This window comes from Leptopilina heterotoma, unplaced genomic scaffold (assembly GCF_015476425.1).
Source record: "Leptopilina heterotoma isolate Lh14 unplaced genomic scaffold, ASM1547642v1 Lhet_73, whole genome shotgun sequence".
Classification (NCBI taxonomy): domain Eukaryota; kingdom Metazoa; phylum Arthropoda; class Insecta; order Hymenoptera; family Figitidae; genus Leptopilina; species Leptopilina heterotoma.
The window spans coordinates 1855429-1870333 of record NW_025111169.1 but is presented as its reverse complement, the minus strand read 5'-3'; the positions used below and the strand labels follow the sequence as shown (position 1 = coordinate 1870333).

Genomic DNA, 14905 nt, shown 5'->3' with positions numbered 1-14905 from the left:
GAATTCAATTATTTACATAAACAATAAAATTCTTGTTAGAAATTCAATTATTTTCATAAATAATAAAAGTTTTGTTAGGAATTCAATTATTTTCATAAATAATACAATTTTTTCAGGGATTCAACTATTGTCATAAATAATAATATTACTTTTAGAAATTCAATTATTTCCGTAAATAATAAAATTACTTTTAGGAATTCAATTATTTCCATGAATAATAAAATTCTTGTTAGGAATTCAATTATTTTCATAAATAATAAAATTTCACAGGAATTCAATTATTTTCATATATTACTTTTAGGAATTCAATTATATCCATAAATAATAAAATTCTTGTTAGAAATTCAATTATTTTCATAAATAATAAAATTATTGTTAGGAATTTAATTATTTTCATAAATAATGAAAATTTCACAGGAATTCAATTATTTCCGTAAATAATAAAATTACTTTTAGGAATTCAATTATTTCCATAAATAATAAAATTCTTTTTAGGAATTCAGTTATTTCCATAAATAATAAAATTCTTGTTAGGAATTCAATTACTTTCATAAATAATAAAAATTTCATAGGAATTCAATTATTTTTATAAATAATAAAAATTTCACAGGAATTGTATTATTTTCATAAATAATAAAAATTTTACAGGAATTCAATTATTTACAAAATGTTTATTAATTACTTCGCAAGAATTCTATTATTCTCATAAATATTAAAATTCATCGAACAGTTTTAATTATTTTTAATATACAATTTTAATCTAATTATTCCTTATCGAAAAATGTAATTATTATTCTAAAAATTTTTATTAAAATTCGTCAAAAGAAATCATTTTTAAGAAACATTCAATTATTCAATAAATTATTTATTTTTGTATTTAAATAATTGAATTCTCGTAGAATTTTAAAACAAAAAATGCTTTAAAAATTAATTTCAGATAAAAATTTAGATAATAATTGAATAAAAGCATTATAGCGTGAATTTCTATAGAAATAATTGAATTTAAAAAAGGTTTAAATTTTAATTTTTTGAAAATCTTAATTCCTATGAAAAAGTAATAAAATGATTAAATATTTTTTTAAAAAAGAAGTTCTTGATGTTTTCGAATAATTTTCCAATCAATGAATTTCGTCAATGAATCCAAATAGAATATTTTTTTTTTATCTAATTATTTTTAGAGTGAATCAAAATATTCTTTTATAGGGTCTAAAGTCAAAATTTTGTCCCCAAATCAGGGAAAATTAGCAGGGAAAAACAAAATTAAATTTTTGTGGCAACCCTCTTGAAAAGTCACAACATTTATGATCAACGATTGAAGGGAAAAAAAAATATCAGGGTGGAATTTTTTTTTTTTCTAAATCGCAGGGAAAATCAAAATAAAATTTTTGTGGCAACCCTTAAAAAGTCACAACATTTATGATCAACGATTGAAGGGGAAAAAAAAATATTAGGGGTGGGAATTTTTTTTTCGAAATTTCTTTTATTGTGAGGCATAGTATACATATATATATAATAGTAATAAGGAGTTATCATGAGAAGATGATGGTGCATTGATTTGTTAAAACTCGTGTGTGGATAAAAATGAAATGCCCCTTTGCACGAGAAGATGGCGCCATGCTACTCTCGCGAGTTGGTACACGCTCTGGCGGGGGTGGTTAAAGGAATAGTGGAGGAAAATCAACCCCCGAGAATTGGGGCTTTACGAGCTTTGGATGCGTCGCCATTTCTGCCTGACATCACGGGTATAACCCACGCTATCCGAAATGCCAATAAAATACAAAGACGCGTCGTGGCGCGCGGCCTCATCAAGTTATTGTTAAACAATATTACAAATAATAATAAGTGTCGGCTCTTTTTTTTGATTTCTCACACATATATTATATAGTATTCTTGGAAAAATTTTATTAGTCGTGATTTCGGAAAAAGTGCCACTGTATATAGGTATATATATATATATATATACACATATAAATATATATATTTAGTTAATATTTCGTTCGCATCGAGAGAAGTGGCGGATTTTTATTCACGCACGCATTGCTCCGTCCTCGTGTATGAAGGCAGGTTGAGAGAAAAAAATAAAAAGGGAATTTTGGAAATTTGATATTTTTTGCTGTTTGTTGCTTCGCGTTCCCCTAAATATCGCGAATTCTGGCTGAACAGAGAGAGCCCCTTATTAAGATCTCGTATGCCTCGACAGACGGCGAGGTAAAGGGATTCGTCTATCGAAGACCGCCACCTAATCGCTTCGCAATGAGCGAACAGGATGTCGATGATGTCGCCTTTCTAACAGGTATTAATCCGAATTCAATTTTTCCTTTTTTTCTTTCTTTTTTTGGTACTGTTCTGTTTTTCCTTTTTCCCTTGGGACGACATATTTGTTTTTTATATTTTATTTCATTTCAATAATCGTGCGTGCAGGAAATATTTCTCTCTGTTCGAATCGAATTTTCTAGTTTGGAAAAATATTTGCCCTCGTGCTTAATTAATATCGTATGTTTTTGCTGTTTTTTTTCTGTTGTTTTTTGAATTGACTTTCGAATTAATTCCATTTTTTATTTTCATATTTTTGATTACTGTATTATTATTATTATTACTATTATTATTATTATTATTATTATTATTATTATTATTATTATTATTATTATTATTATTATTATTATTATTATTATTATTATTATTATTATTGTTGTTATTACTTATTATAATTATTTTGTTAACCTCCATATAGGTGTGTGTCCTGAAGTATATTTACAGTACACTAGGAAACATTTAAATTTGATTCCAATAAGCAATTACTATTGTCTATATTATCGAATAAATATTTACTTGAAGCAAATAGAATTTAATTGGATTAGATAAAAATTATTTGATACAATTAAATATTTGTTGTACTATAAATTATAAATAGTTTTTATTTCAAGTCTCATTTATTTATTATAAATTTTTATTTAGAATAAGTAATTATTGTTTATTTGAATCAAATAAATCTTTTTAGTGTAGGTAACTTTCTAAAGAATTTACAGGGTTGCCGCACAAATATTTAATTTTATTTTTCCCTGACTTTTCCCTGATTTCGAGACAAAATTCTCACTTTTTCTCTGAATAACCTAAAAAATATTCTGATTCACTCTAAAAATTATTAGAAACTCAAAAAAATGTTCTATTACATTTATTTACAAATTTCATTAATTATTGTAAAATTATTCAAAAACATGAATAATTTCTTTTTTAAATAACTATTTAATCATTATTATTTTTCCGTAGGAATTGAAATTCTTTAACACATTCAAATTCAAACTTTTTTGAAATTCAACAATTTATAAGAATATTATTACAAAACATAAAGAAGGCGATCACTCCGAGTCTTCGACTCGAAGTTATCGCCTTCTTCATGTTTTGTAATAATTTAAATTACCATCAAATTTTTCCAAAAAAAATAAATTATTTACAAAAATCCTAATAAAATCCTTCGCAAGAATTCAATTATTTTCATAAATAGTAAATCGATTACTATCGGTAATTCATTTTTAAATCAATTTTTGTTAGAAAATTCTAGAAAAATTCAATTATTTAAATTAAAAAATAAACAATTTATTAAATAACTGAATGTTTGTTAAAATTGAATTCTCATAAAGAATTTTATCAACAAATTTCTAAATAATTAAATTATTTTGACAAATTTCAATGAAATTTTTAAGAATAATTACATTTATCGAGGAATATTTGATTAAAATATTGTATCAAAAATTAATTAAAATCCTGCGATAAGTTTTATTATTTATGAAAATAATTAAAACTTTTACCAAAAATTTGATTAAAATTTTTCTAAAATAATTGAATTTCAGTGAAGAATTTTATTATTTATAAAAATAATTGAATCCTTGAAAACAACTTTGTTAAATTTTTTTTTAAATAATTGAATTCATGCGACGAATTTTATAAAAATCTTTTTAAATAATAATTGATATTTTTCGAAAAATTTTCTGAAATTTTGTATATTAAAATATTGAATTCATGTGAAATTTTTTGTTATTTATGAAAATAATTGAATTATTTTAAAGAAATTTATTAAATATTTTATAAATTATTGAATTCCTGTGAAAATTTAACAAGAATTTTATTCAAATTTTTGTTAAATAATTGAATTTTGAAGAACAATTTTATTCATTATTACAATAATTGAAATCTTGATGAGAATTTTTAAAAAATTGTTTAAAATAATTGAATATTAAAGAATTTTATTATTTATAAAGATAATAGAATTTTTGACGAGAATTTTTAGAAAATTTTTTAACATAATTGAATTTTGGAGAAGAATTTTATTATTTTTAAAGATATAATTGAAATGACCAGAATTTTTTTTAATTTTTGAATATAATTGAATTTCTGCGAAAAATTTTATTACTTTTGAAAATAATTGAATTTCTGGAATTATTTGTAACTTTTCCAAACTTCAATTTTTTTTTAGTATTTTTAACTAAAATTCTTTTATTATCAATCTAGTATTTATGAAAATTGTAAAAATTATTCATTAAATAATTTCTAAGTCATAATTTTATGATAGTTCTTGTAAAATTAAGTTATTTAAACAGAAATTATTGTCTGAAATAGAAAAATTTTAAGGTTTTGTATTAAAATTCGTGGTAATTTCATAATTTACGAGGCAAACAAAAAAAAACATCAAAATTCAGAGTTTTTTCATTAATTTTTAAAATTCAATTTTTTCCAGTACTTTTACTAAAAATCCCTGACTTTCCTGACCAATTTTACTTTCCCTGACTTTTTCCTGAATTCCCTGACTTCCCTGACCTGTGGCAACCCTGATTTAGTAATTAGTAAAAATTAAAAATGTTCATTAATTTAAATTAGTCACTGATTTTTTGTTTTTGAATTAGTAAATTTTACTAAAGAAATAATAGAAATTACTATTTATTAGTCAAATTTAGTCAAAAGTTTAGTCGGAGATAAAAAATGATAAATAAACAACAAATAGTCAAAAATAGTGAAATTTCTACTAATTTATTACACAATTTTCTTGAAAATATCAAATTGATACCCAATTGTATCAAAATGATACCAAAAGTTTTTGATAAAATTATGATTAGATCCATTTTTTGCTATCAATTTGTTGCAATTTTGATAGTGTAGTCAAATTTAGTCAAAAGTTTAATCAAAAGCAAAAAATCATAAATAAACAAAAAAATATTCAAAAATAGTAGAATTTCTACTAATTTATTACACAATTTTTTTGAAAATATATCAAATTGATACCCAATTGTATCAAAATGATAATCAAAAATTTTGAATCAAATTATGATTATATCCATTTTTTGCTAACAATTGGTAGCAATTTGATTTTTTTAAGTTTATTTTTATTTTTTTTTTTTTGGAGTCAAATTTAGTCAAAAGCAAAAAATCATAAATAAACAACAAATAGTCAACGATAGTAGAATTTCTGCTAATTTATTAGTAAAATTTTACGAACTCAAAAGCAAAAAGTCCGTCACTAATTCAAATTATAGTTAACATTTTGAATAATTCAAATTTAGAAAGTGTTAATGTTTATTTTGTCGTATAAAATCAGATAATTTTCTTCTGGCTTCGAATTTCTGTAAGAGCCAATTGTGCACAGAAATAAACAAAGTCTAGAACCGCTTACAGCATTTAAAATCTGAAATTATTGAAAAATGAACTATTTTTAAACTTAAAACTACACTGAAAAAAATGAATTTGATTCAAATAAACGATTACTTTTGTTTATTATCAAATAAATATTTACTTGAAGTAAATAATTTGTATTTAAGTCAATTAAGTTGTATTATTTAAATTTTTAATTAGGAATTTCAGCATTTGAAGCTAATGCCATTTAATTGATGTGAATAAAAATTATTTAATTCAAGTAAATATTAATTTGATAATAGACAAATATTCGGTTATATTTGAATCAAATCAATTTGTTTACAATGTAAATTATATCAATTTGAAAAGATAAATTCATATCCTCTTGGCTGAAATGCAGTCATAATTCTAATGAACTGAAAAAAATTTATTTAAATCAAATCAAAATTTGATTAATTAATTTGATACAATTAAATGATTCACTTGCTTACCTTGAATATTTTTTTGAACTAACTAAATATTTACTGGACCATTTATTTGCAAGAATAAAATATTTTTTTTATAGAATACTAAAAAGCTACCTGTACCAAAGTATTTAATTATTCATTACGAGTATAATTGTTTAAATGTAATTGCCTTGAATAATTAATTATTTTGTTAAAATATAAAATTTATTTGCATAAAAGAAAAATAATATTCGATTCAAATAAATTTTAAATTTTTACTTAAATCAGAAATTTAAAAAAAAAAAAAATTAATTCACTTGAGTCGAATATATATTTATTAGATAGGGTAGAGTGGGGTGAAAAAGCCATGGTGTAAAAAAGCCATTTGAGTTTTATTTAAAAACTATTAAGCCGATTTATCAGCTGTTTAGAATATAAATACTATTAGGTAATACGCAACTTTTGAATCTAGTTTGAATGTTGTACCTAGATTAATATTGTTTTTATTGTAATTTTAATTTTTTGTTGCTTTTTTGAAAACGTTTTGGTGAACTTTTCAAACATATTACAATTTGATTAAGTGAACGAATAATAAAAGTAAATGTTTGTACATAAGGAGAAAAGTATACCGAAAACGTATACAATGTTAATTTTTGGAAATAGAACTGAATTAACAATTTATTTTTGCTTTTTTAATAACTGGTCTTGGGTGTAAAAAAGCCAGGGCAAAAAATCCATTGAATATTTTGTGAAATTCACTTGTTTTCTATTTAAACTAACCTTCTTATTTTACAAAATTTCTCGTGTTTATTTAATAAAATAAATTAAACACGACGAAAAAGTAGTTCAAAGTGCATTAAAAAAATAAACAATGAATAAACGGTTGCAACGAAATATGTTATCTGTGGTGAAACTTAAAGAGAACTTCTAAAAAAGGTACGAAAAATTGGCAGTGCAAATCGAAAACAGGTAAACTTAATATAATTTTCAATTTTGCTTGCTCTTTCATATTTATTAAAATATTTTTCAAATAAGACTATTTGTCATATAAATAAAGGAAAACTATAAAAATACCTAAATTGATAACATGTTTTGCTAAAATCGTAGGGTGGCTTTTTCACCCCACCAGGTGGTGCAAAAAAGCCACTTGCAGTGCTTTCGTAAAACTCTTATAACTTAGTCCTTTCATGAGATAAAAAATATTTCCGTCAAGAATTTTCAAGCTTAATAACTAAACTTTCAATAACAATTGGAAATTTGAGAAAAAAATTTTAAGTACAGATTTTACAGCATCAAAAGTAAAAATGTGGCTTTTTTACCCCACTCTACCCTACAAACAAAAATTAGTTGAACCAAGTTAATTATTTTTCTCAACAAATTTGAATTAATTGAATCAAATAAATTGTTTTTTCAGCGTATCTCATAATAGTTATAAGATTGTTAATGTTATGCACTTTTTTAAAGAATAAATTACTTTTTTTTATATCCTGCATTACGGGAAATTAAATTTAGCCTCTCTATACTCTGGCCATAATCTATAAATTCATTCGAATGTGGATTATAAACTTAATCCATTACGTAATGGTATTATTTTAAAGCAGTAAAAACTTTGCTATATAAATGGTAAATTGTACAATTCAATAATACCTAATAGAAAATTGTGTTTTAGTAAAATAATCTGAAATAATAAGATGTAGATTATTTGAAATATAATTAGTATCATTAATGTAAAATAAATGCTATTAAAAATATACTGAATGCATAATAATAATTGAAATTCAGTAATGTATTATTTATGAAAATAATTGAATTCCTAACAAGAATTTTATTACATTTTTAAAAATAATTGAATTTCGAACAAAAATCTTATAATTTATGGAAATAATTGAATTCCTGTGAAATTTTTATTATTTATGAAAATAATAGAATTTCTAACAATAATTTTATTAGTTATGGAAATAATTGAATTCCTAAAAGTTATTTTATTATTTATGAAAATAATTGAATTCTTGGGAACGATTTTATTAGAATTTTTTAAAATAATTGAATTTCCAAGAAAAAATTTATTACATTTAAAAATAATTGAATTCTTGTAATGAAAATTGTTATTTATGAAAATAATTGAATGTTGCAAAGAATTTTATTAACATTCCTAAAAATTATTGAATTTCGAGAAAGAATTGTGTCAATAATCAAGATAATTGAATTCAACTAGTTTTAACCGAATTAAAAATAGAATTAAAAAAATAAATGTTTATATCTTTTCAAATTCAATTATTTCTAAGAATTCATGCCATATAATGATTTATTTTTCAATTATCTAAAATTCATTTTTAAATTAATTTTTATTAGAAAAATCTACGATAATTCAATTATTTAAATGCAAAAATAAATAATTTATTGAATAATTGAATGTTTCTTAAAATTGATTATTTTCGAAAATAATTGAATGCCTGTAAAAAATTTTATTTATTAAAATAATTGAATTATTGCGAAGAAATTAATAAAAAATTAGTAAATAATTAAGTTCCTGTGAAATTTGTATTATTTATAAAAATAATTGAATTCCTAACAAGAATGTTATTATTTATAAAAATATTTGAATTCTTAACAAGAACTTTATTATTTATAATAATAATTGAATTTCTAACAAGAATTTTATTATTTATGGAAATAATTGAATTCCTAAAAGTTATTTTATTATTTATGAAAATAATTGAATTCTGGCGAACGATGTTATTAGAATTTTTAAAAATAATTGAATTTCCAAGAAAAAATTTATTACCTACTTTGAAAAATAATTGAATATTGTTATTTATGAAAATAATTGAATTTTGCAAAGAATTCTATTTATTATATTTCTAAAAATAATTTATGTCTTTTCAAAATTCAATTATTTCTAAAATTCATGACATATAATGATTTAATTTTCAATTACCTAAAATTTTATGTAAAATTCAGTTTTAAATTAATTTTTATTATAGAAGATTCTACGAAAATTTAATTATTTAAATACAGAAATAAATAATTTATTGAATAATTGAATGTTTATTAAAATTGAATTCTCATGGAGAATTTTATCAACAAATTCCTTCGGCGAATTTGAATAAAATTTTTAAAAATAATAAATTGCATTTTTGGAGGAATTCGATTGAAAATATATTTTAAAAAATTGAAATTCTGCGATGAGTTTTATTATTAATAAAAAAAATTTAAGTTCTAAAAAGAATTTTATTATTTACATGAAAAAAATTGATTTTCTAAGAAGAATTTTATTATTTATGAAAATAATTGAATTATTGCGAAGAAATTTATAAAAAATATGAAAATAATCGAATTGCTGTGGAACTTTTGTTATTTATGAAAATAGTTGGAATATTGTGAAGAAATTTATAAAAAAATATGTAAATAATCGAATTCCTATGAAACTTTCATTATTTATGAAAATAATTGAATTATTTCGAAGAAATTTATAAAATATTTGTAAATAATTTGAATTCCTGTCAAATTTTTATTATTTATGTCGAATAAAATTTTTATTTAAAACAAATAAATAAGGCTCTGAGACAAATATATACGTTTATTTATCTGCGAAATAAAATCTATTTGGTTGAAATAAAATTTGTCTCTTAATATTGCAATTTTAATGCTAAACAAACTTTGTGGGAATTTTCCATTTCCTTATATGTATTTGGTAGGAGGAAATAAGCATTAATGCATAAGATATAGTGTGGAATGTCAACAAAGCGGAAAATATACATAATTTGCCTTGTAGAGTAGAGTATAGTAGTAGGGAATACTGCGATGAGAAAAGGGTTAAAGAGAGTCGCAGTAGTGGGTAAATGTGTTGCGATGTGCGTGACGTTGCTCATTCCAATTTTTTTCTTTTTTCTTTTTTCCCCATCCTTGCATGTCAGTGTCCTACTCTTTTGAATAAAAACGATTCGACCAGCTGGCCCACTTATGGTACCCGGGCTCTAGGCCGGCTACTAGAGAATGTATACCTTAGAAGCACGTGGACAAGATCAATAACAGAGGAAGCGCTTCTAATTTTTACCCCCCAGGTATATTTATATACGGAAAAAATGCTTTGATTCGCACGAGGAGCAAAAATTATTATTTATTTCTTGCTATTATTGCACTCTGAAATCGTAAAATTATTATTATTATTATTATTAATACACTGAAAACAAAATTTCTTTAATTCAATAAAACCGATTACTTGATTATTACCGGAATTAAATATTTACTTGAATCACATAATTTTTACTTCAGTCAATTACATGGTATTTGAATAAATAATTTTAAAATTTTAAGGCAAATTAATTGACAAATTTAATTGACTCAAATAAAAATTATTTGATTCAAGTAAATATTTAATTCCGGTAATAATCAAGATGAGTTTTATTATTTAAGAAAATAATGAAATTCCTAAGAAGAATTTTATTATCTATGTGAAAAAATTGAATCCCTGTAATAGATTTTATTATTTATGAAAATAATTGAATTCCTAAGAAGAATATTATTATCTACATGAAAAAATTGAATTCCTGTAAAAATTTTATAATTTATGGAAATAATTGAATTCCTAAGAAGAATATTATTATTAATGATAATAATTGAATTCCTAAAAGTAATTTTAATATTTATAACAATAATTGAATTTCTGAAAAAATTTTATTATTAATGAAAATAATTGAATTCCTAAAAAGAATTTTATTATCTATATGAAAAAAATTGAATCCCTGTAAAAATCATATTATTCATGAAAATAATTGAATCTCTGTAAAAAAATTGTATTATTTATGAAAATAATTAAATTCTATGTTTAAATCAATGTTTATATAATGCTTTTAATATTCAATTATTTTAAATTTTAACAGAAATTAATTTTCAAATTAAATTTTATTAGAAAATTCTTAACGAGAATTTAATTATTTAAATACAAAAAGAAACAATTTATTGGATAATTGAATTCAATTAAATTCTTTCGAAGAATTTTATTAAATTTTTTTAGAATAATTACACTTTTCGAGGAATTCGATTAAAATTGAATTAAAAATAATTGAAATTCTTTGACGAGTTTTACTTATGATTTATAAAAATAATAAAATTCCTAAAAAGAATTTCATTATTTATGAAAATAATTGAATTATTGCGAAGAAATTTACAAAAAATTGGTAAATAATTGAATTCCTGTGGGATTTTTATTATTTATGAAAATAAATGAAATACTAAAAGTAATTTTATTATTTATGACAATAATTGAATCTCTGTAAAAATTTTATTATTTATGAAAATAATTGAATTATATTACAAAGAAATTTCTAAAAAATGTTGTAAATAATTGAATTCCTGTGCAATTTTTATTTTTAATGAAAATAATTGAATTTCTAACAAGATTTTTATTATTTATGAAAATAATGGAATCCCTGTAAAAAATTTTATTATTTTTGAAAATAATTGAATTATTTCAAAAAAATTTATAAAAAAATTTTAATAATTGAATTCCTGTGAAATTTTTATTATTTATAAAAATAAGAAAAATCTATTTTATTAAAATAACCAATTACTTGACTATTTTTAATTAAATATTTACTTCAATCAAATAATTTTTATTTGAGTTAAAATTAAATGGTATATTTGAATCAATAATCTCAGTACTTGAAGCAAATTAATTGACAAATTTAATTGACTCGAATAAAAAATATTTCATCAAAAAATAAGAAATTTTTAAACTTTTCTTTCAAATATTGCAACAAGATACCACATTTTTAGTGAAATATGCAACTTATTTTGATTTTTATAGTGTGAAAAATAGCACTAAACAAATCTTTCAAAAATTGTTTTTGAATAATTTTTCTAATTAAATTTTCGGAATATACGCAATTAAAAAAATTTTGAATAATTGAAATTTTGTAAGATTGAATTGAAAATAATTGGTTTTTTCATGTATATTATTAGAATTTTTAAAAATCAACTTTTGAAGAATTTTAATTGCAAATGTTGAAAACAATTGAATTCTCAAAAATTTTAATAAAAAATCTTTAAGTGTAAATTTAAAAAGGAAAATTTTGAAAATAATTGAATTTTCAAAAATTTTAATGAAAATCTTCCAGTGTAAATTTTAAAATGTTAATTAATAAAAATAAATAGCTTCTAAAAATTATATTAAAATATTTTTGAGAAAAGCAATTTTTAGAATATTTTCATACTAATTTTTTATTAAAATAAAATTATTTTCAATTACATATTTCCGAAAATTTAAATGCATACAAAAAATAATAACATTAAAATTTTTAGAAAATTATTTTTAACATTTGGGTGTAAATAATCGTGTTTAATTTTTAATTAAAATTCTAGAAACAAATGAATTAGTTTTTTTTTAATTATACAAAAATTCTTTTAAAAAATTCAATTATTCTCGAAAAATTCCATTACAATAACTTTTCAAAATTCAATTATTTCTAAAAATTCATGCCAATATAATGATTTAATTTTCAATTATCTAAAATTTTATATAAACTTAATTTTTAATTAATTTTTATTAGGAAGATTCTACGAAAATTCAATTAATTAAATACAGAAATAAATAATTTATTGAATAATTGACTGTTTCTTAAAATTGAATTCTCGTGGAAAATTCTATCAACAAATTCCTTCGGCGAATTATGAATAAAACTTTTAAAAATAATAAATTGCATTTTTGGAGGAATTCGATCAAAAATGTTTTAAAAATTAAAAATAATTAAAATTCTGCAATGAGTTTTATTATTAATAAAAAAAATTGAATTCCTAAAAAGAATTTTATTATTTACATGTAAAAAATTGAATTTCTAGAAAGAATTTTATTATTTATGAAAATAATGAAATTATTGCAAGGAAATTTACAAAAAATTTGTAAATAATATTGAATTCCTGTGGAACTTTTATTATTTATGAAAATAATTGAATTATTGCGAAGAAATTTATAAAAAAATATGAAAATAATTGAATTATTGCGAAGAAATTTTTAAAAAAATATGAAAATAATTGAATTCCTGTGGAACTTTTATTGTTTATGAAAATAATTGAATTATTGCGAAGAAATTTATAAAAAATTTGTAAATAATTGAATTCCTATGAGATTTTTATTATTTATAAAAATAATTGAATTCCTAAAAAGAATTGTATTATTTATGTCAATAATTGAATTCCTAAAAAGAATTTTATTATTTTTGAAATAGAATTGAATTCATACATATGGGATTTTTATTATTTCTGAAAATAATTGAATTCCTACAAAGAATTTTATTGTTTATGAAAATAATTGAATTATTGCCAAGAAATTTATAAACAAAATATGTAAATAATTGAATTCCTGTGGAACTTTTATTATTTATGAAAATAATTGAATTATTGCGAAGAAATGTAAAAAAAATTTGTAACTAATTGAATTCTTGTGTGATTTTTATTATTAATGAAAATAATTGAATTCCTAAAAAGATTTTTATTATTTATGGAAATAATGGAATTCCTACGAAGAATTTTATTATTTATGAAAATAATTCGAATCCCTGTAAAAAATTTCAGTATTTGAAGCGATTATCAAATTGAGGCAAAAAACGAATCAAAATTTGTTGCTTCGGAACACTTTTGATTCGTTTTATTGTCTCAATTATTGATATCCACAGAAAAACTATGATTTAATTGATAGAAAGAAAAATTATTTAATTCAGGTAAATATTTATTTGATAATAGACAAATAGTCGCGGTTATATTTGAATCAAATAATTTTTTTTCACTTTATGAAACAAAAATTTTTTTTTCAAGAAATTTACGTAAATATTCACAATAAAGTATAGTATATAGGTTATATAATTACAAGATTCCCTTCCCATTTGTTTTTTAATCACAGTCCTAAATTGTGATCAGCACCGCACACGTGCGGCGTGGCACTTAATTCTTTTCAACATCAAGTGCCTGTTTCGCTTCTCGTCAAGTCATCATCAGTCGCTTCGTAACATGCGAGTCGCATAAAAATTTTACATCCACCCTGCCACTTGACCTGGATTCCAAAGCTGCTGCTCCACTACATATGAGAGAATTTCTTTGCGCCCCATGTATATACACACGTCGTGAGTGAAAAGAGACCCGTTCCCACACTATGTGAAAAAACCCCTTTTTCGCCTTTCTTTTCTTTTCTTTTCTTTTAAATACACAAACACATGCTTTCTTCATGTGTGTAAAAAAAATTCCTTCTCGCTACTTATTTAATAGTCTGCCCACCGAATATTTTCAATGGCAATTTTTATTTTTCCTCCTTTCATCTTTGAGAAACTGCTGCGTATTAACGAAATCTTTATATAGTTGTTTCAAATTAAGACTTTTGCTATTATAGAGAAATTTATTATGAATTTCGCACTATGTGAAAAAAAATGCAGACTTCGCACTCGATAATTAATTTTTAAAAAGTAGCTTTCAAACTAAAAAAAGTAGTAAAAAAGTAGCTTTTGAAAAATTAAATTTGACGACCAAAAAAAATCGTTTTAGAAACTTCACAAAACTGACAAAAATTCCATTCCATATTTTTTATTTTCCTGACTATTTCCTAATTTTCATCTAAAATATTTACTTCTTTCTTATCCTGATGCTAATAAATTGAATTCCTGCAACGAATTTTATTATTCATGAAAGAATTTAAATATTTATAAAAATGATTTATTTCCTGCAACGAATTTTATTATTCATGAAAGAATTTAAATATTTATAAAAAATAATTTAATTCCTGCGAAGAATTTTATAAATAAAAAATGCGTTTAAATAATTTATTTCTTTCGACTAATATTATGCAAATT

The 14905-nt window shown here is 21.4% G+C and overlaps 1 protein-coding gene across 3 annotated transcripts in view; it reads left to right on the top strand.

Annotated features, from left to right (window-relative positions):
- Positions 1–14905, top strand: part of LOC122510762 (endoplasmic reticulum aminopeptidase 2-like) — a 55832-nt gene that overhangs the window by 17404 nt on the left and 23523 nt on the right. Inside the window, exon 1 of one of the 3 annotated variants that reach the window (XM_043625642.1) lies at positions 1686–2293. The exons of the other annotated variants lie outside the window; for them this stretch is intronic. Within the exon in view, the coding sequence (XP_043481577.1) occupies positions 2254–2293 (40 nt within the window). The 5' untranslated portion in view covers positions 1686–2253. Of the gene's footprint in view, positions 1–1685; positions 2294–14905 lie in introns of those variants that run through there. 3 annotated transcript variants of the gene reach the window in all.